Below are 22,239 nucleotides of genomic sequence, written 5' to 3' on the forward strand. Positions count from 1 at the left end.
TGAACCAAATAAATCATTATGTTCTTCTGCTTTGTTTCAATTCTTTGTTTTGCTCCAAGGCAGTGGAATAGACTGCCCTTTGACGTACAAACTCTTATATTACTTCCCATAGTCTTCTAACAATGATTCTCTCCAAACAATGCTGATTTATGCACATGTACTTACCGACTTCTCTATTTGTAAGTGTCTTTGAATAAGAGTGACAGCTAAGTACTATTATTATCACCATCATGACTACTGGAATCACATTCAAGTAATACAATAATAATTATATGATAGATATGGTATACTTTAATTGTCCTTTTCTTTGCTGAAAGTAAAGATATGGCCATCCAGTCTCCCATTATAATGGAACGTGTTATATCTTGCAGCAATGGTTTCTCTTTATCAAACACACGTGCCATATTCATCAGACACACCAGGTTATGTTGTCAAGCCATCTATTAATGGATTGCAGTGATTAGTGACAAATGTGTATCAACCCACAGGTATGAGGAGGTGCAATCTGCTCAGCACAGGCACTAGGTTATTGTGCTCTTACTACATTTCCTTTATTTTTTGTTTTGGAATATGAAATCTTGAATATTACATCTATTATAGGATTGCATAATATCCCATTTTCTCAAGAATGATAGCGAAGTTAACCAGTACAACAATGTATGCCAAATCCTACTGTTCTTAGCCTGATGAAGAAAGAAGACACTCAGAAGACTCAAAAAGAACGGCAGTAGTCAAGTTGCATGTAAGACGATATTTGCTTTTATTGCAAAAAGGGGGAAAAGGGACACAAAGCAACAAAGCAACACAGAACGGAGTGAAATTTGATGAGGAATGCAGGATGAGGACACTTACAAGTAAACGTTTCTGTTCCAAATCAATTCAAACCCATAAAGACTTTTCATAAGTAAAAAATTCCCCTTTGTTTCTCTTCCTTATTGCTTATTACAAAGGAACTGCACTGTGTTTAGATGACTCAATTTAGACAGGCAGACAAAAGGTGAAGCTGGTGTTGTGAACGTTTAAGGCATTTAATGCTTTTTGTCTGACTGGTCGCTTGATTGGTTGCTACATTGGCCTGTGTGTCGTTGTGCTGCTTTGTTTGGGTGAGGGAGGTGGAGGCGAGAGTGGAGGCTCAGGACTGGCTCTCTTTGGTTTCTGTGCTGGAGGACACCACCATCCCATCCACCAGGGTCTGTGTGACCGTCATCACTTTTGTCTTCACGGTTTTCTGGGGGTTTTCAAGGGCATCTTGGAGCCTGGGAGCAACGGGGAGAGAAATGAGGAGCACAGGTTCAATTGCAGCCCATTACTGAGGAGGTTGTGACTTCCTACCATAAGGATGAGTACAACCACAGGCTATCTCTATGTGCTGAATTTTTAATACATGAATTTTTGCACATTTTTGTGTCCAGTGAACTCTTGATTCTCTGACACTTGTTTTGCATGGGGGTTATGCTGATATTGTAGTTCCTATAGATATAAGTACCTATAGATAGTATTTTCTCTAGTATAGAGATAGATAGATACAGTGGACTATAGATAGTGTAGTCTCTAGTATTTTCTCTAGCCCTGATTCAGAATGGTGCTGTCTCTGTCTTTATCTGCTCTTGTCCCCTCTTCTCCCTCTCTTCTGTAAGTCCTGCACTTGGGTGTCTCCTTCACTGAGACTCACTTGAAGTCCCCGCCGTCCAGCAGCCTCCTGTAGGTGGCGATCTCGGCCTCTAGCTTCATCTTGATGTTGAGCAGCGCCTCGTACTCCTGTGTCTGCTGCTGGATGTTGGCGCGCAGCTGCGTCAGCTCCGCCTCCAGCTGCAGGATGATGGTGTTGTACTTCTCCATCTCCATGTTGTAGCGCATCTCTGTGTCGTGCAGGCTGCCCTCCAGAGAGGCTTTCTGCAGGAGGAGGGAGAGGAAGAGGATGTGAAGAAGACCGGAGAGGTGTGGGGGAAATCGTGAGGGATTTTACACATGCCTGCTGCTAGAAACACATCTCTGTGAGGCAGTGGATCTCCAAGTGTTTTGACTGAGTCAAGGGAACCACATTGAAGGACAACGAATGGTATGTCTTACCAAGCTCTTCTGCGACTCAAGCTCGATCTCCAGTGTCTGTAGCTGTCTGCGAAGGTCGTTGACCTCTGTGCGGGCACCCTGAAGAGCTTCTGTGCTCTGAGTCACCTGCACCTGTATCTCTGATATCTACCCCGACAAATGAAGACAGAGAACAAGAGGGGGAGAAACAGTGAGAAAAAAGAAAGACAGAGAGAGAGAGAGAGAGAGAGAGAAAGAGAGAGAGGTTATTTAAATGCTACATATATAGTAGCTATGCCTTATCCTGATTGATGTGACTGCCCTGTAATTTGTCTGTTAGATTACAAGTGGGTAACTACCAGAGATGGAGAAATGTATTCCCACTTGATTCCTCCATTACGGTTTGGAAAGTAAAATTGATTAGCATTGAATAAGGATTAACTGAATGGTCATACTGTCTTAGTCAGAGGACTGAGAGGGAGGTCAGAGCAGGAGGAATACCTGAGATTCATGCCAGGCCTTGAGCTCCTCCTGGTTCTTCAGTGCCATCTTCTCGTACTTGGCCCTCATTTCTGCCATGATCTGCGCCAGGTCCTGTCCCTTGGGGGCGTCCACGTCCACCTGGACTCCGGATTGGGCGATCTGGTTACGCAGCTCCATGACCTCCTGTTTTGTTGGGGGGGGGGGGGGGGGGTGTAACAAGTTAAATCTGCAGCCAGCCACCTCAGTCTGTATCTGTATCATCAGTCTATATCATCAGCAAACCTTTGACAGGAAACTCCCGTGAAAACAATGGTTAGCGATCGCATGGCCATTTTCAAAGATTCGTGATCGGTGCTGGGGGGAGGGCGATCAGAGGGGTGCTTACGTTGTCGTGGTTCTTCTTGAGGAAGATCAGCTCCTCCCTGAGCGCCTCGATCTCGCTCTCCAGGTTCATGCGGCCGATGTTGGTGTCGTCGATCACCTTCCTCAGCCCCACGATGTCGGCCTCCACCGACTGCCGGATGGACAGCTCCGACTCGTACCTGTGCACAAAGTGGTCACACCGTGGTGAACATACAGGTGGCTACAGCCATTCCAAACAGCCCGTGGGAGGCGGTGGAATATGGTGGCGAGCATCGTGGGCTTCACTCACTTGACTCTGAAGTCGTCTGCGGCCAGGCGGGCGTTGTCAATCTGGAGCACGAGACGAGCATTGTCCACGGTGGCGTCAAACACCTGTCACGAAGAAAGGGACAGTGTTGTTGAGTACTGCATGAGATTTGCAACACGATAAATTGTACATGCAGATCAAAGTCAGGCTTGAAGGGTTTTGACATTTCATTTTGGAATAGTCTGCACCTTTAAATATCCCAGTCAAATATAATTGTACTGATCAGGTAAAGCCAATCATATCTGTATGTGCTAATTAGAGAATGTGCTCACTGGAGAGTAGAGTGAATGCAGAGCTAGTAGAAATATCCCTCAAATTTCCATAGTACAAAATGTATTTGTATAGCGCTATCTATGGGAAAGACTAAAGTCTATTAGCTGGATTACGTTGTCTGGAGCAAGCGAAGGTGAAAGTGGAGCTGGGCTAAATTTATGGCTGCCGGGATACGCCCACAACTTCAAAAACTTCACCTCCCACATGAGATATGGATAGGGTTGCAGGTGACAAAGTCCAGGAGATAATGATTGATGAATAGCAAGCCATCTGGAAAAGTGGATTACGCGTCAGAATCGACTGTTAAAATAGCATGGGTGGGGAAAGGGATGGGTTTCCTGTTCCTCCTTGCGTGAGAGCGATTGTTTGTCTAAACCCAGCAAATAATTACAATTCACATCCTGGTGTAAAAGGAGTCAAGCTTAACAGTAACGGTTTGCGAAGTTGTTAAGTGTCATTAGTTCTCCGCTTCTTTCCCTAATCGTACCCAATCTGTTTTATGTTGAGATTATGAAATCAGATGAAAAATAACCTGACGGGGTGGAAGTGCTTCGAATTTTTCTTTTTTTTGTACATTAATTATGGCTTCTGGTTTCCTGGCAACAGCTTGGTCTCCAGCTCCATGTTTGGAAAAGAAAATGACTGTGATCCTTCCTGCCTAGACTGGAAGCGTTTTCCTACTTTGCATGGGTGAATGAGCTACTGATTTATCAAAAAAAAAAAAAACATACCAACTCCATGAATACACATCAAATACAAAACAACATCGTTATTTTATCTTTACATTAAACTTAATCAAGCAGTAAACAGATTATTTGAATGCTCAAAACTGACTTTTGGAAGTTTTGACAGACATGTTAAATCCTACCTATATTGTTACCTAGGTCCTAAATTAAATCTTCTTGTGCCAGAATTTTCAGCTGTGAACTAAAACTGTAAATTAAAGGTGACTCACTGATAGATTTTTAATTGCTTTAATTGAAGCAATTAATGTATAATATGTCAATGTGTATCATCATAAAATGATGAATTGTGTATATATGATAAAATAAATTGCAAATTGAGTGCTATGTTCTTATTCATTTTTATTGTGCTGTACATTCAGAGCATTGGACATGCCCCACCCTGAGGTAAGATTAATGCCTTATAAGTAACGGTCAGGTGTGTATGTCAACACATTTATCAAAGCTGAAGCTGTGTTGTACATTTTACTCTCCTTAATAATTCTCCTAGTAGGTAATTTGACTGTATAACAATACATCCATATTGAAGTGAAGACCATGAATAACATTACAATCATTCAAATGTGTAAAACACTTCAGATGGAATCTTTTTTAAGATGAATTTAACTGCAACATCTGAAAATGTGCTTGTTCAATTACAGCAAATTTAAAATAATAACACAAAACTTTCCTTTGTATACTACTTGAAAGGCAGCTGGAGCTATTATCTGAAATATAGTTACCTGAGCAGTTTACCCCATGACACATTTGAACTTGAAATAACGAAATTCTGACTATTTGACCCAATCCATATGTTAACCATATCTCTAACACAGTGCTAGGTGCCGCAGATAGATGTAGAACAAACAGTGGGGGTATGGAGAGGGGACGGAAAATCTAAATCTAAAAGACACTTTCCACCTTTAAGTATTACCCGCATTCCACAATGCTAAGCAGAACGCATTTTACCTGTTAAGGACATTCTTTCCCTGTAAAGTTTCTGCCCATCGACCCTGGCAATCAGCCATCCCTCTGCAGCCATCCCTGACATGCTCCGTGGTTTATTTGCATAAGTCTACAGGTCAGTTTCTCTTGACAATAGAGGCCTCTGTTCCTGTTCCTGCCGGTAACCACTCTCACGCAGAGCCCTCTCCTAAAGCCATGCAGCTAAGCCTGAATGCCTCCGGTCTGACCCTCTGTCCCCCCTCACCGCACTCCCCCCCCAGCCTGGTCCCCACGCCTCACCTTTTTCCGCAGGTCATCCAGGATGGCGTTGTAGCGGCTGTAGTCGTGGACGTCGGGCCCCCTCTTCTCCAGGGCCTCGCGGATCTGCAGCTCCAGCTTGCTGTTGGCCTGTTCCAGGTTGCGCACGGTCTCCAGGTAGGAGGCCAGCCGGTCGTTCAGGTTCTGCATGGCCACCTTCTCATTGCCCGTGATCACCTCCGTCCCGCCGGTGCCCCCGCTGCTCACCTGGTAGGAGGAGGAGAAGGAGGTCCCCGGGGCCACGCCGCTGCGGACCCCCGAGTAGGACACAGAGGAGACGCGGGATCCAACGCCGCCGGCGCCGCCGTAGATGCTGACAGCCCGGGGGTTCACCACCGAGCGGAAGGGGCTGACGTTAGGTGCAGTGCTGGTGGAGCGCACGGAGTACGAGGTGGCCCTGACACTCATGATTGCTGGAGCAGGCTGACGAAGGGGGAGCTGTGGAGTAGAGTTCAGAACACAACTGCAGTGACTCAAGTGCACAGACACACGGGGCAGAGGCTCAGTGAGCCGCTCTCTTTATATACTCCTTCTGGCGACAACGACCCGCCCCTGTAACCCAGTGCCCACCCCCCACCCTTCCTAATCCCCTCCTACTCTCCCCAGGCTGTACTCTCTCCTGCACTTTCTCTGGAGTTTTACTGCTTTTTTTTTAAGAAGTCATACTTACAAATACATACAAATAAATCAACTTAATTTTTTTTATGTAATGCAGAAAGGCTGCCCGCTTTTCTGAATGCAGTTTTTAATGTAAAAAAAAAAACTAAAAAAATCAGACCAAAGCAAAAGGAAAAACGTTTGCTTCTACTTTGTTTTAACACTGGAGAAGCACTGGTTGATGATTTTATTTTGCATATCCCTACAGGCGGCAAAATACAATAACTGAAATTAAATGCCACATTAATAATGATGACTCTCTGAAGGCTTTGTAATGTGGTAAGTTCTGGGAATTCTGACACGCACAGTCTATTACACCATAGTGCTATTCGCACCACCATCTCAGAGAACCAGGAAAAAAAAAATCATTCATTTCATGTTCAGACAGAGATACTATTTTATGTTGCATCACATTTCACAGCAATTTCTACAGAGGCATGCCAGAATGTCATACTTGTGAAGCAATTAGGCATAATGAAAGCCGGTAAATAAAATTACGGGCGTAGAAACTTAAGAATACATGTGAAACCTTCCAAAAAAAACTTCCAATGAATTCTTTCCACACTACATTGCTGTCATGGCTTTCTGTCTCCGTGTTCTTTGGCAAGGGAACAACGGGTCATGCCTCTGATGACACCTGTGAGGAAAAAGCTCGCCTTGCGTTTATTTTACAAACACCCTGTGGAAAGACCTCTACAATGCACGCTGGGACACAGTCCACAGAGACATGCAAAGCTGTGACCAACTCTAAACAAAGGAAAGCTGCTCTGTCTCCCTCACTCTCTCTTTTCGGAATATTTACTCTTTCTGTGGCAGTAAGAAGATAGTAGAAGGGGGGAGGGGCAGAGGAGCCATCTTTTTGTACATACTGTTTCATATATACATGCATAGAGTATACGTTTATATATATATATATATATATATACATATATACATACATATATACACACACACACATACACATGCACACAGTGTCTTCCATATTTATTCATATCCTTATTTATATAGTGACAAAATATTCAAAATGTATGTATTGCATAATTTGATAATATTATAATATTATACTTTACTCTTAATAGCATTGCACAAAGCAAAGTTGTTAGATGTTAGACAGCTAGATGGATCCAAAGGAGTAAAAGCAGAAGAGTAAGCTAACAAAAGAGTGAGAAGATTAATGGTTGACTAGAGGTCTTTGCCCTCCGTCGATTGTATTTGAAGTATTGCTGTGGGAACCAGGAAGAGATGTTGAAATTCCAGATATGGAAGAATTCCTCACAGTGATCTCTGTGATAGGAGTTGGTCCATGATTTTGTTCATTTTCAACGTGTTCTGGGGCTCAGCTGCTCCTAGCACCCCAAGCCTCCAGCCAACCCCCTTCCCCTACACTTAAACACACACTGGCTACCTCATGAAAAAAAAAAGTTTTTTTTTGTTTGTTTAGCGCTGCCAGTAAGTATTAACTTTTGAATATCTTAAGTTTTAAACATCTAGCTGCTCATTTGGCTTGATTAGTTTTCAGATTATGCTCCTCAAAATTTGGTTTACTAGCTAGGTGGCTGCATGAGCATTATGTGTAGTTTCAGTTTTTCCTGGCCAGTTTCAACATGCTGCCTGGTGTAATCTACTTCTCTTAGCTGTCTAGGGCTGACTAACATAGCTAAGATAGCTAAAGAGCTAGCAGGCACAGTGTATCACATAGCTCACATTAGCAAGATAACAGATCAGAAAAAAGAAGTAAAACATTCATAAAAATATTTGGGACATACTGCTCTTTCTTGATTGTTTCTCCTCTTTTCTCTGCTTTGTTACCTGGAGGATCTAATGGTCTAAAAGATGTAAAAGGATCTAAATGGTTTTAACCTATTCATGATGCATCAATATTTCGCTGCTTTCCACATCTATCTGCCTTACTGTCTTTCTCATCAGTTGTTGTTATATATGGGTACTGCCACTCACTTCTCAGAAGGTGCAACTTACTGCTGCTCGCTGCCTTCAGTTCAGGCTTAGTTGCCCCTTATCTGTTATAAGATGAAACTAACAACTGGTCCTGTGTCAGCGGCACACTTTTATCCAAAGGGGGGCGCAACTGGACACGTAGTGCCTCCTGTAGTGTACAGAACCACAGGTGACTGCCTATAGGGCTTATAGCTAGGGCTTAGAATAAATTTAAATGTGCGTTTAAATACATTCCAAGATAAACAACCCATTGGTCTTAAGACCGGTTTTAGGAAAATGACCGGGGTGTCTGTTCTTGCCCCTGCCTGCAGGGATCCCACTGACCATATTCAGGCTGCAGGCAAAGACTAGGATGGACCGCTCAGCTGGACTGGATCAGGTTTTATCCCAAAATGAAATGTTTTGGTGGTATTTTTGTCAGACCTTTATCAGATCTGATATGGCCCTTACTGTAATTACTACAGAAGTGTCAGGTGTCAGAAACCCCCTGTAAACCTGTAGGTTTCACAGGGTGTTGGGCCTGTTCTTGCCTCACCTGTTCCGCTGTTTGGGTGGTGCGGGCGATGTGGGATGCTGAGAAACAGATGTGATCCATCAAGTTTGGGCAGGTTTGTGGGTCTCATGTTACCAGCATTGCAGGTGACACAGGTCTGATGCCATGTCTACACACACAGGCTGGAAAATCATCACCTCTCTTACTGAAGCCTGATGCAATCATGGGACTGGTCTGGGAGTTTTGCCTCCGCATGTTGTGTCATAACATTCATTCACACACGGTCCCTTTTTTAATCTTCTTAATTTCTGACAAATCCCCAAATATACAGAGGGATTCCTTTACCGGCTGCGGTGTTGATGTCGTGCGAATTGGGTTTGGTTTGGATTTCGTGTGACTTTAAGCTTTCATGAAGTGCACGCTAACTGCCTATGTGCCAACAAAGTGTTGCCCCCGCTGCAATAGATTAATCTTTTGGCTTTCGATACACTGCCAAACATCAAATTTGGGCTGTTAGTGTCCCTCCTGACCTGGATAAGGACATTCTAGTGAAACAACGATCAACAGTCACCTAAGATCAAAAGCCCATTTGTAATCGGGATCCAACTGTTTCGCGAGATAATGGCCGGCAAGCCTGCAGACTCGTCACCCCAGGCACAGTTCCCGTTTATGGTGATTACTTTATTTGCATTGAGATAAGGTAGGCTGAATCACAAGACAGGTGAGTCATGCCTGCGTTGTAAGAGCGCGCATCTGGGGTTTGGGTTATTGTTTTTGAGCTTTTAATCCGGTTTCCTTGTCCAGGGACACCGGCCCTGGACAAGGACTTGGGTTCTCACACTCTGGAACCACTCAGCTGGGTGAGGGCCCTGGCATGCCATCAAAGGAGACCCTCGCCTTGGCACAGCAGCCCATTGCTCTGGGAGAAAGGGATTATGGGAATGCCCCGGGACCGCCAGCCTCTTTCTACAGGCATGTCCATCTTGATCATGGTGGATCCAGCATCAGAATTAGAGAACCAGCATCAGAATGAACAGACGCTGTGGATGCTGTGGGTTCTTTTCTTGTTTTTAAACAGCCTTTCTCATTCATGGTGGAAGCCTGACCTTCGCCACATTTTGTCTGATTTGGCGCCAAGGTCAGTCGCGCCCCCGGCACCCAACCATCTCAGCACAACGTGCAGTGTCTTTTCACATTTCGATACATGATATCTAGCCTAAGTATTAAGGGAGTGGAATTCCTGATACTGATCTGTGTTGTGTAGACATCTGAGTGCACGCAGACGCTAATGAACACACACAGCTGTGGTATTCCACCTGAGGACACAGCTTGCAGATGTGCCCGAGATTCTTCCCGGGTTGGGTGTTCCTCCCCGCTCTGTCCTGCCCCACCCTGCCTCAGCCCTGGCACATTACTGAGGTTGTGTTACATTAGCTGAGCAGCGCCAGCAGCGGAGGGAGGTGGGGGATGGGGGGGGGGGGGGGGGGGCGTGGTGTCGGGCCCCTTTGTGAGAACACTGCGATGCATCATGCAATGGTCTGACTGTAAAGCTGGTGACTCCTGCATTCCTCTGCAGGCCGGTCAGGTCTGGAGGGGGGGAGGGGGGTTGCTTAGGGAGGGGCCAGCGGCAGACAGGGTGAGTGATGCATGAGGCTTCACAGAAGCTCGAGAACTTTCCACCTTTTCACAAGTCTCCAGGCTCTGCTCGTAAGGGAAAAACAGGAGCCAACAGCGGCATAGTTTTACTGCTGCACCCTTTTTCCCATGCATCCCCATGGAAACCGAGATCCCTGTTTATGGGATTTTCCCCTATTTTTTTCATTCATTCTTAGCCACCCGATCTTGGCAAGCAGCGGCGAAGCGTACACATCAACCGTATGTGAAGTTGAGCACTTGTGGTTGGAGTCATCTGGTCTGCCTCTTCATTATAAAAACTGTGTTGTGGAGAGGGATACAGGGACAACTTTTCCACAGTGCAGTTCACTGTGATCAGACCCATGCTAAGGCAGACAATTCAGTTAAAAGCTCTAATCATTGGCCAAAAAACTGGCAGGGGGTCTTGTGTGCAATCAGTTCTGTTGAAAACATGAAACGAAACAAAACATGCAGTTAGTGAATAAGAAATGCTGCATGCTGTGTTTGGAGGAACACAGAGTGCTCTGTGGCCCTTAAAGTTTTCGGGGAGCTCATCTGGAACGGTCACAGCCCCCCAGCCCCATTTTTCCACAGTGCCGCCGCTGTGGTCAGGTCCTGGCAGACGTCTGGACAGAGGCGGGGAGTCCGCACGCATGGCTACCACTCTTGCGTCTCAACGCCCATCGCCTTGAAAAACCATGCGGTCACTCTCCTCTACCTCTTTCATTTCAGCCTGCAGCATCACAGAGCTCAAGCTTATTCACTTTTGCTACAGCAGCATAATGCTCAGGTTTATTCACTCTGAATATCCTTTTTCACCCTCCTTCCATCCTCTGGACACACACACACACACACAGACACACACAGACGCACACACAGACGTGTGCAGAGTTTGTGAAATGTCTCATGTGTATGCTGACACCAGCAGAGGGATGCTACTAGCTGAGAACTGTCCAGTGTTGGACGCAAAGCTTGCTTTCTTGGCATTGATTGACATCAATGGCATAATTATCAGGGACAGAGAAGCATTAGTCATTCACAAACACAATGGTACAGAAATGGTCATGGCTCATGGCTCATCAGTGCTCTCCGTAGCAAGAACACAAAATTATTATTGTCATCATTGTTGGTTTAGGGGTTTAAATTACCCCTGTTTCTAGACAAAGCAAGTAACTTTCACGAGTGGTCAGTGTCTGTGTTTGTCAACGTGTGTGTGTGTGTGTGTGTGTGTGTGTGTGTGTGTGTGTGTGCATGTACATGTTTGTGTGTCTGCCTGCGGTTGTGATTGGGCAGCTGTAGTGGAGCCGAATAATGTCTCTCTGGGTGTGACCTTTGCCCTGGGAGAGGTCGCCCTGAGCTGTGGAACCTGCCCGTGCTAAAGTAGAAACAGCTGACAGCCCCCCGCCCTTACTGGACAGACAGGCTTGTTGTAAAGGAGGACTTTGATTGGCCCCAGGGGTTATATCTTTCAGGATGAGCACTGGGGAATGTAGCCTGTGAACACAAACATGACCTGGGAAAGATGGTGGAAGAAGGAAGAATGTGGCTGGAATCACAGGCTACTCTGAGTCTAATGCTAACGGAATTCAAAGTACACACCACTCACAACGGGGGCATTCTTCACTTCTGTTCTTTAAGCATTGACATTTGTACTGGCATCTGAGGCTAGGGTACAAAAGCCTGGGGATATATACAACAGCCTTATTTGCCAGGGAAGTGTGCTTTGTATCTTATGAAAATTCTTTTCGAATGTTTGCCTGTCCACCTTAAAATTTGAAAAGCAAAATGGAGTAGGACCAAGATGTATTGTTTTTCTTCTCCTGCCCCCTCCTTCTCTGAAGGTTAAAAACAAGCACTCCAGACCAGTGTCCCTGCTGGTTTCAGTTCCAATCAGGCTCAAATAATCAGCCCTGATTGGACACTGTTCTGAATCTGACATAACCTGACACCAGTTCATTGTGAAACAAATGTGTAATTGTAGTTGTGCTTTTGCCACTCTGAGGGTAAAAGCAAGATGATTTCTTATTTTTTAACATCTGCATCTCTGTGTCCCCTCAGAGCAGTGTTCCGAGCTGCTTAAGCTTAATAGTGTTTCATAGGATTTAACTGTTCTTGGCTTTGTAACAAATAAATCTGCAGATACATTAAGTGATCAATCAATTTACCTTGAATTAAAAATGTATTGCTAATCAAAAAGACACAAATGGACAAAAACGAGTTGAGAAGCACCTTTATTTGTGGCTTTCGGCAGAAAGAATGCACCCCCATCTACTCAATCCTTTCGCAAGTGGCTCTTAAGAAATAACTATCGAGAGATGTCAAATCCAGATTAGATGTCAGGCAGCAGCTCAATCAGCCCAGATTAACATGGCCCTGCTGGTACTAAAGCCAGTATGCACAGGGCTGTGGCTCCATTAATGTTGGCATCTCTTAATCAACCGCAGTCAGAATTCTGAAATCCCCCTGGGAAAAAGGCCACTGTCCAACAGTCACAATGTTTTTTAGGCTGCTGTGCTCCCATTGATGTGACAGAATATCAGATCAACAGCATCTGAAAATATCAAATTAGGGGACTTTCCCAACCTAATCCTCTCCTGAAGGACAATTTCTAATGAATTGCATTGGGTCCAAACCTGTAATTACTTACAATTAGTTACTAATGTTAATTACACAGTGTCAGGGTATTCAGTAATTGATGCTTTTGGGTTGGGGGTTTCAGCCCTAATCCTGGATGGCTATTCTGTAAAGGTTTTCAGTTAGTGTCACCTTCCTTTCAATTGATTAATGGAGAAAAGTAAAGATATAATTTTTCTGCAAACACTTTCGCAAATTGTGTCAATGTGCAAGAGATGTATGCATTCTTCTCAAACCACACATGATCATTTTAAGGCCAAGAACAAATAATTTGTTAGGGAGTAGCACAAGGTAAGCTTCAATAACATGTATGTGTCTTTGGAGCTTGAAATTCATTTTATATTCTTTGGTCAGCACCCACATGAAAATGAACTCTGTAGAAAATGTTTGGTTGGATGTACCAGTCACACACTAAGAAAATGGGTCTCAAAAAAGCCAATTTATAAATGGTTGGCCTTTCAAGAGCTGGCACTCAAGACACTGAATGTCTTGGAACTGTGGGTAAAGGGTTACCAATATGCTAACAATGCCATTTGGCAAAAGATAGGGCTCTGACAGGATGTGGATTGCAGCCCACGGCTTTAAGTGGTTTCTGTAGATGCAGAGCTTTTGCTGTATAAGATTTGGGTTGCATTTCCATGTCCTTTTGCTCTGCCTCTAGCAACACCAGCTCTCAGGTGAGTAATTGGACCTGGTCTTGGTGATACGGAGTTCTCAGCCATATCTATCAGAGGGCATTAGCACTATACCTGCCTGGCAGGTCAGAGCTCCTCTGCATGCAACTTTACACCCTGACTTTCAGTACACTCCCAATTCCATAAAGTATGGCTATACTGTCTCTGCAAGTGGTCATTATACTATGCAAAGTATAAAAGTGAATACCAGAGATGTGGCACATTGGTGACCCTGGGTACCACACTGCTGGGTCTAATAGCAGATCGGCCATTGCATCAGTGGTTGTGGGATCAACAGGCTGGAACCTACAAGGGTCTTCTCTGCCATATCATTGGCTTGTTGCCTCAATGGTTGCTCCCAATCACCACAGCAAGCTGTGAGGACTGAGTTAGTCTTGAACTCAAGAGTGTTATATACAGTACAGGGGCCATACTCTGTGCATATCATACTTGTGTGATAGCCCCCTGGAGGCACTTCCCCTTTAGGGCAGCAGAGGGCATAAGCTGGTCGGTAGATTCAACTGCATTTGAAAATGCAATGTTAGCATTTTCATGTGTAGGTAGGGTGGGCGTGGCCGGCAGGTAAAGCCCGAGCAGGCTTGTGCTTTAACTCCACCCTCTCGCTTTATGATCACATGCAAAGCAAGGGTGCACAGCTTTCTGGTTTCATCACCAGTGAAGCAGAAGTCACCAGATGTTTTGCCACGCCTGCTTTTGCGCGTGGTTAGGTCCGTCCTTTACCCACCACGGGTGTTCCTCTGGTGTCTCTCTTAACAGTGCCGTGGACAGTGTACAAGATTGCAGCTGCTTTCACTGTTTTTCCTAACAACATGGGGAGAGCAGGAAAACAGAGGTGCATTCCAGCATTTAAAAGTATCCAGCTGCTATCGCAGCCATGCATGCTCTCATTAAAGGAAATGACACCCAGGCCAAATTCCCTGTTCTCTCCTCCCTCTCCCTCTCTTCCTCATTCACATTATCATTTTGTTCCTTATCTATCCCACCATCTCTCTCTCTCTCTCTCTTTCTCTCTCTCTCTCTCTATCTCTCTCTATCTCTCTCTCTCAGGGCCCTCTGGGAACAGATCTGGAGCTCACATACAATTCCTCCCTCATTATACTTTCTATTTAACCCCTTCCTTGGCCCAACATCCGGTGCATAATTGCCACTACCATGTTTTTCACCGTGAGGGTACTTTAGCATGGCTCCCCACTTCAGCAGCACTCTCCCATGAGAAGGCAAGTCTTGACAGTGCAGGAACGATAAACATTAAGCAAACATCCAACTGTATCTGAGGACAGTGGCGAGCAAACAGCCGCTAAATTGCTTTGGAAAATGTGCTGTTGGCACTGGTGTTGCGGTTTTCTTCGGGCCCCGGGGTAATAGCCCAGAACCCGAAGCTGCGGACCTGGTTTCAAACAATATGTTTCAACAAAGACTAGGGTGTCGACACAAATTCTGCGTATAAGGTCAGTCCTCCCATTGCACCACTGTGACTAAGCTAATCAATCTCCATTGAGGCTGGAATCGGGTTGGGTCCAACAAGCTGTTTGATAACATGTTCGGTTGTCTAGCTGTAAAGAACCACATCAGTAATTCAGTCAGATTACACAGGAGCTCCCCAAGGCTGGGAAGTCCTGTTATGCTTTAGTCGACTGTAAAAACAGTCATTTTCAAAGTGCACCAAATGAGGAGCATTCCAGCTGGAAACACTGAATTAACTGTAATGGGTGGAAAACTTTTCCCATTACGAGTGAGTGAAGTATTCCCTACTAACCCCTTTTCCGTCACAGTCCCTATTTAAGGCAGTCTGGTTGAGCCCGCTTTGTAATTTGCTGACTTGTCCTCTTCCAGAGGGAGTCCAAGAAAAATATGTGAGAGGTTCTGAGCCAGTGGCAGTTTAAGACATGTTGCAGAGAAATCTTTTCACCATGTCAACAGATCAGGGCTCATATCGGCGGATTGGATGGGACCCCCAAACCTCCCAGTGAGCCCTGATGTTTTCATCATCACATATTGAAACACGCCCTAATCGATAAGCTCCAAGGCAACAATCTGTGACAAGCACCTGCAGGTGAAAACCAGACAACAACCCAAGACAGTGACAGTGCCTTTACCAAAGAGTGTCTCCGGCTGGATGCCGATGCTGTTGCCAATGGTTACTGTTCTTTGATTCCTTATCTTAGTGTTGTCTGAGTTTGGGTGTTGTGCAATCCAAATCAATACTCCTCATCTGATAAGATATGCATTGTGCAATACAACACACTTAAGCTCTTGGTTTCTTGTTTCAGAACAGGTCCTATCTAGTTTTTAGAAAAAGCCGCCTAAGCCGTTAATTGCTAATGAGTTGTAGTTTACATCTCAGTCTTCCTGTCTCTGTTCAAACTAAGGAATCCTGTTCTGAGGGCTGAGAAGTTGCAGCACGTTGGCCTTCTGACTGAAACGGCCAAACATTTTTCCGAACAAAGCGACCTCAATAGGTCATATTCACAAACTGTTTGCTCTGCTCAGAACCATAAATCATGAATGGGTAATGACTATGCACAACAGCTTGACATTATGTGTAAATATAGATCAGTGAAAACTCTGAGAAGAATCATGTATGATTCATTTCGCTGACACAGTGACCGGTTGTGCGGCATGTTCTCGTTCTGCGCGCCCTGCAGCTGGAGACAGATGACCGGTCTGTGTGTGCGTGCGTGTTCTGCAGAAAGGAAGGCGAGGAATTGGACACTCTGGCCTGTCAGTCCTACTCCCTGGGCCGGGCCCTCTCTCAGGGTAATTCACCTCTGTCGCTCCTGCCCTGCCCACCCCCCGCCCGTCCTCCTATCGTGGCGCATTCCTATCCCGGGCAGTCATACCTGCGAGCTTTTCACACAAACCCAACTTCTCGGTTCCCCTCGTTCCTCCAAAAGGCCAAGGACAAAGGGTCCGGTGTTAGGAGATTTCTGCACCATGCTGACATCCGAGAAAAAAAAAATAGAGGAGGGGGGTGTGTGGGGAAGGGTGGTAACTAAGGCAACAGTGGAAAAAAAACATCCACAGAAGTATTTTCTAGAACATTCTCATTTCCCCTCTCCGTGCCTTTGATTTGCACAATATTAGTCATTGGGGCTTGGGGTAGCCCAACCCAGCTATCGAAATACAGTGAGTGGCTAAAACAGCGCAGCACTCCTCGACCTAAAATAACGCTGGAGATTTCTGATTCATAGGGGTTGGTTTGAGAAGCACCAATTTAGCTTTGGCAAGGTTTTAACCATGCCTAGTCATTTTTCCCAACGGATGGTCAAGACATGGAGCTGGGCACACCCTCAATCTCTGTTAAATAACAGCTAGTTAAGCCGCAAAAAGTAGTTTCTGTCTAAATGTGTGCTTGAATGTGGGTGTGATAGTTAGCTTAAATGTGGGGAAAATATCTGACAAAATAAATGCATTTTGTGATATCCCATACCTGAATCCCTGCCTACATCTGTTCATATATGTGTATATTTTTGTGCTGGTCTCTTTGTGTGTGTGTGTGTGTGTGTGTGTGTGTGTGTGTGTGCGTGCGCGTGTGTGTGCGGAGAGGACAGGAGGAGGGTGAAAAAGGATGTTGGCATGTGTGTGTATGTGTGTGTGTGCATTTTGAATGTATGTTGGCAAATTACATTCAAATGCTGTAGCTATTAATCTGAATGCTCACAAATCTTAATCAACATGTAGCCTCTGTGGAACTCTATTTCTTGTCAATATTGCAGACTTTCAGACACTTTCTGGCTCATGCAGGAGCATAATAAGACTAAGACACAGCTATACAGCTATGCTAGTGATGATGTTATCATTGTTTATGTTAACAAATGATGGATTTCCTGTGTCTTCAGATGCAAAAGACCCATATATAAACAAATGGTAGCTTCATAGTAGTTTAATCTTATGCTGATCTCTGTACTAGTGTGAGATCAATCTGGCACCTGAGAACTTAGTGACTCACTAGCCACAGTGTTCCAGCACTTTCCTTAGAATTAGAACTTGCCCCACCTCCCAGAATGCTTTCATGCATGATCTCCAGACAAAAAAAGATAATATCAGAAAAAACACAGGTTTTCATTGAGTGCGAAGTGCTCCACCACCATTGGCCATTATCTTTGTAAATGCTGATCAGTAAATTCCCATAATGCACCATGCGTGCGAGGTGAGTGAATGTATTACCCACTCTGATAAAACTGTCCTCATATTGATTTCATGCTACCTCCCAGGGGTGGGTGGGTTGAAGGGCCCAGATTTTTTTTAACTGTTAGCATCATTTTATATATCTCACAAATCCTATTCCTCGATTTGGTGCAGTCAAACGATCAAAGGGTCTCCATGTCATTGTTTAAACACAATGCAGTTCCGTCATAGATCAACAGATATTAACTTGCTACTGTTGAATTTGCTGCACAACAGTGTGATTCTGCTAAAAGGGTGGGTGTGGTTCGTCCTCCCTCTGTTGGGTTTTGGGAATGTTCGAGGCAGCTCTCGCCAGAAAATCCCATGTGCGCTCTGCGGTTGGTAACTGGCTGCGAGGAGATCAAAGAAAGATAATGCCTCCTGCAAGACATTTCTCAGCACAGAGGGAACAAGACAATGCCGAGGAAAGTCTTTAATTCAACAGCCATTCAAATCCACCTTGAATGGTAAGGGACACGGTATATCGGTTGTATACCTTCTACACATTTGGCAGCCAAGTTTTTCCAGTCCAGGAGATACATGAAACATCCAGATCGCCAAGCTATGTTATTCTCTTACTGATTGTATTCTGAGCCTGCCGAAACATGTGTGCAGGGTCTGATGTGAGCCGACAACTGCCCGCCGGCAAGTACGAACACAATCCTAATGAAATGAAGATGAAATACACACCCATGCACATGCTCTCTCCCACACATGCATTTACATCCCTGCCCAGATGATGGTCTACAACTCACTTCACTGACTCGTATTGATGCATGCACAAGACACACACACACTGACGCTCATACACACACACATGCACACACACACACACACACACACACACACACACACACACACACACACACACACACAAACACACAAACACACATACACGCTCATACTCACATGCACACACACACACACACACACACACACACACACACACACGGCCACACACTCCCCTTGCCTTCGGCAAGATCTGTCAAACCTGCAATTGCATACTAAAACATCAGTCCTAGCCATCAGACAAAATTCCATTGTTTGAGAATGTGTACCGTCTCCAGCCACAACCATTCATAGAGAATGGAACGGAACAGAACACCTGAAGCCATATAAGTCTGTCTTGCTTGGCCTATCTCTGGCATATCTGGCTTGTCAGTTCATTCACCTTTTCATAACATTCACATCTTCTTACAACAGAGTGCGGATGAATTATTCTGTTGATTTGCTTATAAACAGAGGATGTGCCCCAAATGTAAATGTTATTTTAATCTTCACAATAGCCCATATTTTCCTGTTGCTGATAACACCTCGAAGCAGATGATGCCAGCAACGCCATCCTCTATTTAAATCTTGACCGCAGATTTGACTACCGGCACTGAGCCCTGCGCAAAGTAAAAGTTAACACAAAGAGTCCAGATGTGAGAGGATACTAAATGAATAGCCCATTCAGGACAAACAGGAGCCATGAGCAGGACAGTTCTGAGGGGAGCTGCCAGTAACAGTCATTGAAAGGTGCCTTGAATGTGATTCCGTTTAATCTCGACTCTGCTAAGACTGACCTATGGCCTCTTGGCTGTCTCACAGCTCAGTCTTTGTTCGACTACATCCTTTCAGGGTCAGTCTAGATAAGACTGGCATTGTTGTGCACTTTCAGGGTAGAGAGCTATGGAGTTGTCCAATAGCCTTGGAAAAGGGTGCATTTGTGATTTGGGTTCCCTTGTGGGTCCACACTCTTGTACATTGTCTGTGAAGTGCATAGAGTCTGATAAAGCCCGCTCTAAAATACATATGTATTCCTACTGCTAGGCTGATTCTGATTCTGATTCTCTTTCCAATTCTGTTTGCTAGTCCTATTCTTATTCCTACTTTTACTGTTATTTATTCCAAAGGGGGGAAAAGTATAGGAAAGTCTATAGAAACAAGGAGAAAGTAGATGGACCTGTGACTCAGCGCCGTGAGGAGAAAGTCTTAGTCATGCGTCTGTCATAGATGTCAGGGACGATGGGTCTAGCAAGTGACAGGGGTGTGCCTCTGGAGAAATGCGACCACTTGCACCGACACACCTGCTTGTGCTTTTACAGCAGGGGAAAGCAGTTAATCAGAGCTTACCCCAGCGTTTGCTGTCCACTCAAGGACAGGGGCGGGGTTTAAAGTTGCTCACCTTGCACTCAGGTGAGAGAGGACTGTGCCCCCGAAGAAGCCTTATGCCGACTCCCCCCGCCCACCGTCCCATGGAGTACGTCTGACCGACCTTCCCCAGCCCACAGGAATCTACATTAGGCTGGAGTGAGTTTTACGTTTACGTGACAAACCAGCGTTCTACGATGAGTCACCGTCTCTGGAGTAGCAGCCAGCGTGGGACTAGCAATGCGGACAGAGACGTGACAGCAGGCAGCAAACAATGTTTCATGAATGAATAACACAGGGGACTGTGTGAATCTGCACTGGCAACTGAGTCAGTGTGTTTAACCCAGACATGAGAGTGAATGCCCATCTGCCTGGGAGGGTCCGATTGGTTACTTGAGAGGTTCGTTCTGAGGATGATTTCACGGACCCCAAACGTGCACATGCACGGGCACAGGCACAGGCACACACACACACATGCATACACACCTCTGTGTGAACACAAGCAAGCAAGCACAAGAGCTGGCACATACATGGACACATGGGTATTCATCCACCATTACATCACAGAAATTGGACTTGGAGTAAATCGCTCTGGACTTATGTCCGAGTAGGTTAACGGTTGCGGACATAACTTCATAATCATTAAACCAGATGAATGTATATTTCCATTTGTTGTTTTCCTGTATCCTTGTTATCTGTTGGGCCACATTCCCTCCATCATTAGTCAGCTTCCTGTCTCAGGCCGGGAGAAACACCCTGCTCCCTCACCCTGATACTCCCACGTGCCCCTGTCCGCCACCTCCGCAGCCATCTCAATCATCACAGTTATGGCTATTGCAGCCCATTTCTGTGACAGTCACAAACAAAAATGCCGAGACATAAATATCTCTTGCTGACGCATTGTACAGATTGCTCTCTTGATGTGACATGGAGATCACAATCAGAACCTACAGTTCCGAGTAGTGCGGAATTGCGTATTTGTCGTGTTTATACTTTCGGGTGGGCAAGTCCAGACGGAGCCCCATAGGCAAGAACAGATGAGGCCAAATATAGAAGTTTTTTTTTACCCACAATGGGGCACCTTTCTCTTTAATTGGGGAATCAAATACGACTTCAATAATTGGGGTTATATGAGGGCATCCAGTTGTATCTCAACCAATCCGAAACGCAGGGGTGGCAGGAACTCAAACGGCAAAATAGCGATGTATTTGAACAGTAGATCAAATATATATTCCCTTACAAGGTTCAGTTATTGATACTTTCCCCCCTGTCTTTATTATCTAGAGAGATTCTCTGAACAAAGAAACAGGCCAGTATCAATAATATCTGCCCCCGAGGATGTACAGCTAAACACTACAACTATGAAACATTTAGTACATCTTTTGTTTGGCTTGAATGAAGGGTGAAAACTAAAGGAGTTAAAGATGTTTTACATTGTTCATTGTACAACAGAGAGAGGTATAGGAACAGAAGACTGCACAAGGGAAATACACAACAGTGGGAGGTAAGTCTTTACATTATATAATGTGTTATTTTCTTTAATCTAATGAAATGGCAAAAGAATGGAAATGTCAGCTTGGCAAACAGGATCCAGTTCTAGTCCATCCAGCAAAAGTGACGGCACATTATGCACTTGTGTGCATTAATGCAGAGGGCGTGTTCTGGGCTGTGTGTGGGTGTTTAGGGAATGACAGGTGTGAAATACGAGTGTTTGCTTTTGCTCCAGGAGTAAGCCTTGCTTGAACCTGCTCTTGAGTGTACCTGACCAACAAAGGCGGTAAACTGTAATCATCTGTCTTCGTAAGTGGTCGCACTGTACTCCTGGTGACTGCCGTGTCTGTTTCTCTTTCTCTTCCATCTAATGACACACCCAGTCTCCTCACACAGTTAGAATCAAGCCGTAAGCACGCATCACTCAGCAACGAGTTCTTGGCTGCTCTCTGGTAACCTTATTGCCATAACAACAGCAGGGCGTGGCTTGTTCTGTAAAGCGTGAAAACTGAGGCTCCATTTACCCTTCCCCTCCTTCAGGCATGGGGCCATGCATTAGCACAGAAAGTGGCCACTTCTGGTGACATACTTGATGGGTGACCCAAGCTGCGGCAGGGCTTCAGCAGTTTGATGTCAAGCCAATCATATCACGCATTTTTCACACAGTCTTCAGCAAAAATTCTGCCACTGTCCTCATATGGTCGGGTTGGGAACATACCTCAGCAAAAACCAGTCCTCCGAATCCCACTTTTCCGGTAGAGTAGGAATGCCTGATGGACGTGCAGCAAGCCCCGGGCCTGACTGAGGGAAGCCATTTACATGATTTACAACTCCTGTCCTGCAGGTCACCTGACTCTCATAACCATTTGCAGGTGGCAACTCTGATTGGGGGCAGTGAGAGTGTAATTCATCTTATTGTTCTTGCCATTTTCATCTCAG

General features: G+C 45.1%; 1 protein-coding gene across 1 annotated transcript; it reads right to left on the minus strand.

Moving 5' to 3' along the window:
* Nucleotides 1–794: 794 nt before the first annotated feature.
* On the minus strand, nt 795–5,929 carry krt18a.1 (keratin 18a, tandem duplicate 1). Its single transcript, XM_036532454.1, has 7 exons — nt 5,422–5,929; nt 3,164–3,246; nt 2,897–3,053; nt 2,530–2,694; nt 2,071–2,196; nt 1,673–1,893; nt 795–1,256 (listed from the first exon to the last, which is right to left on the minus strand). The coding sequence occupies exons 1-7, from the start codon at nt 5,845–5,847 to the stop codon at nt 1,133–1,135; spliced, it is 1,302 nt and encodes a 433-aa protein (XP_036388347.1). The 5' UTR covers nt 5,848–5,929; the 3' UTR covers nt 795–1,132.
* Nucleotides 5,930–22,239: the final 16,310 nt, after the last annotated feature.

The sequence above is a fragment of the Megalops cyprinoides genome, chromosome 7 (genome assembly GCF_013368585.1).
Source record: "Megalops cyprinoides isolate fMegCyp1 chromosome 7, fMegCyp1.pri, whole genome shotgun sequence".
In the NCBI taxonomy this organism is placed as follows: Eukaryota; Metazoa; Chordata; class Actinopteri; order Elopiformes; family Megalopidae; genus Megalops; species Megalops cyprinoides.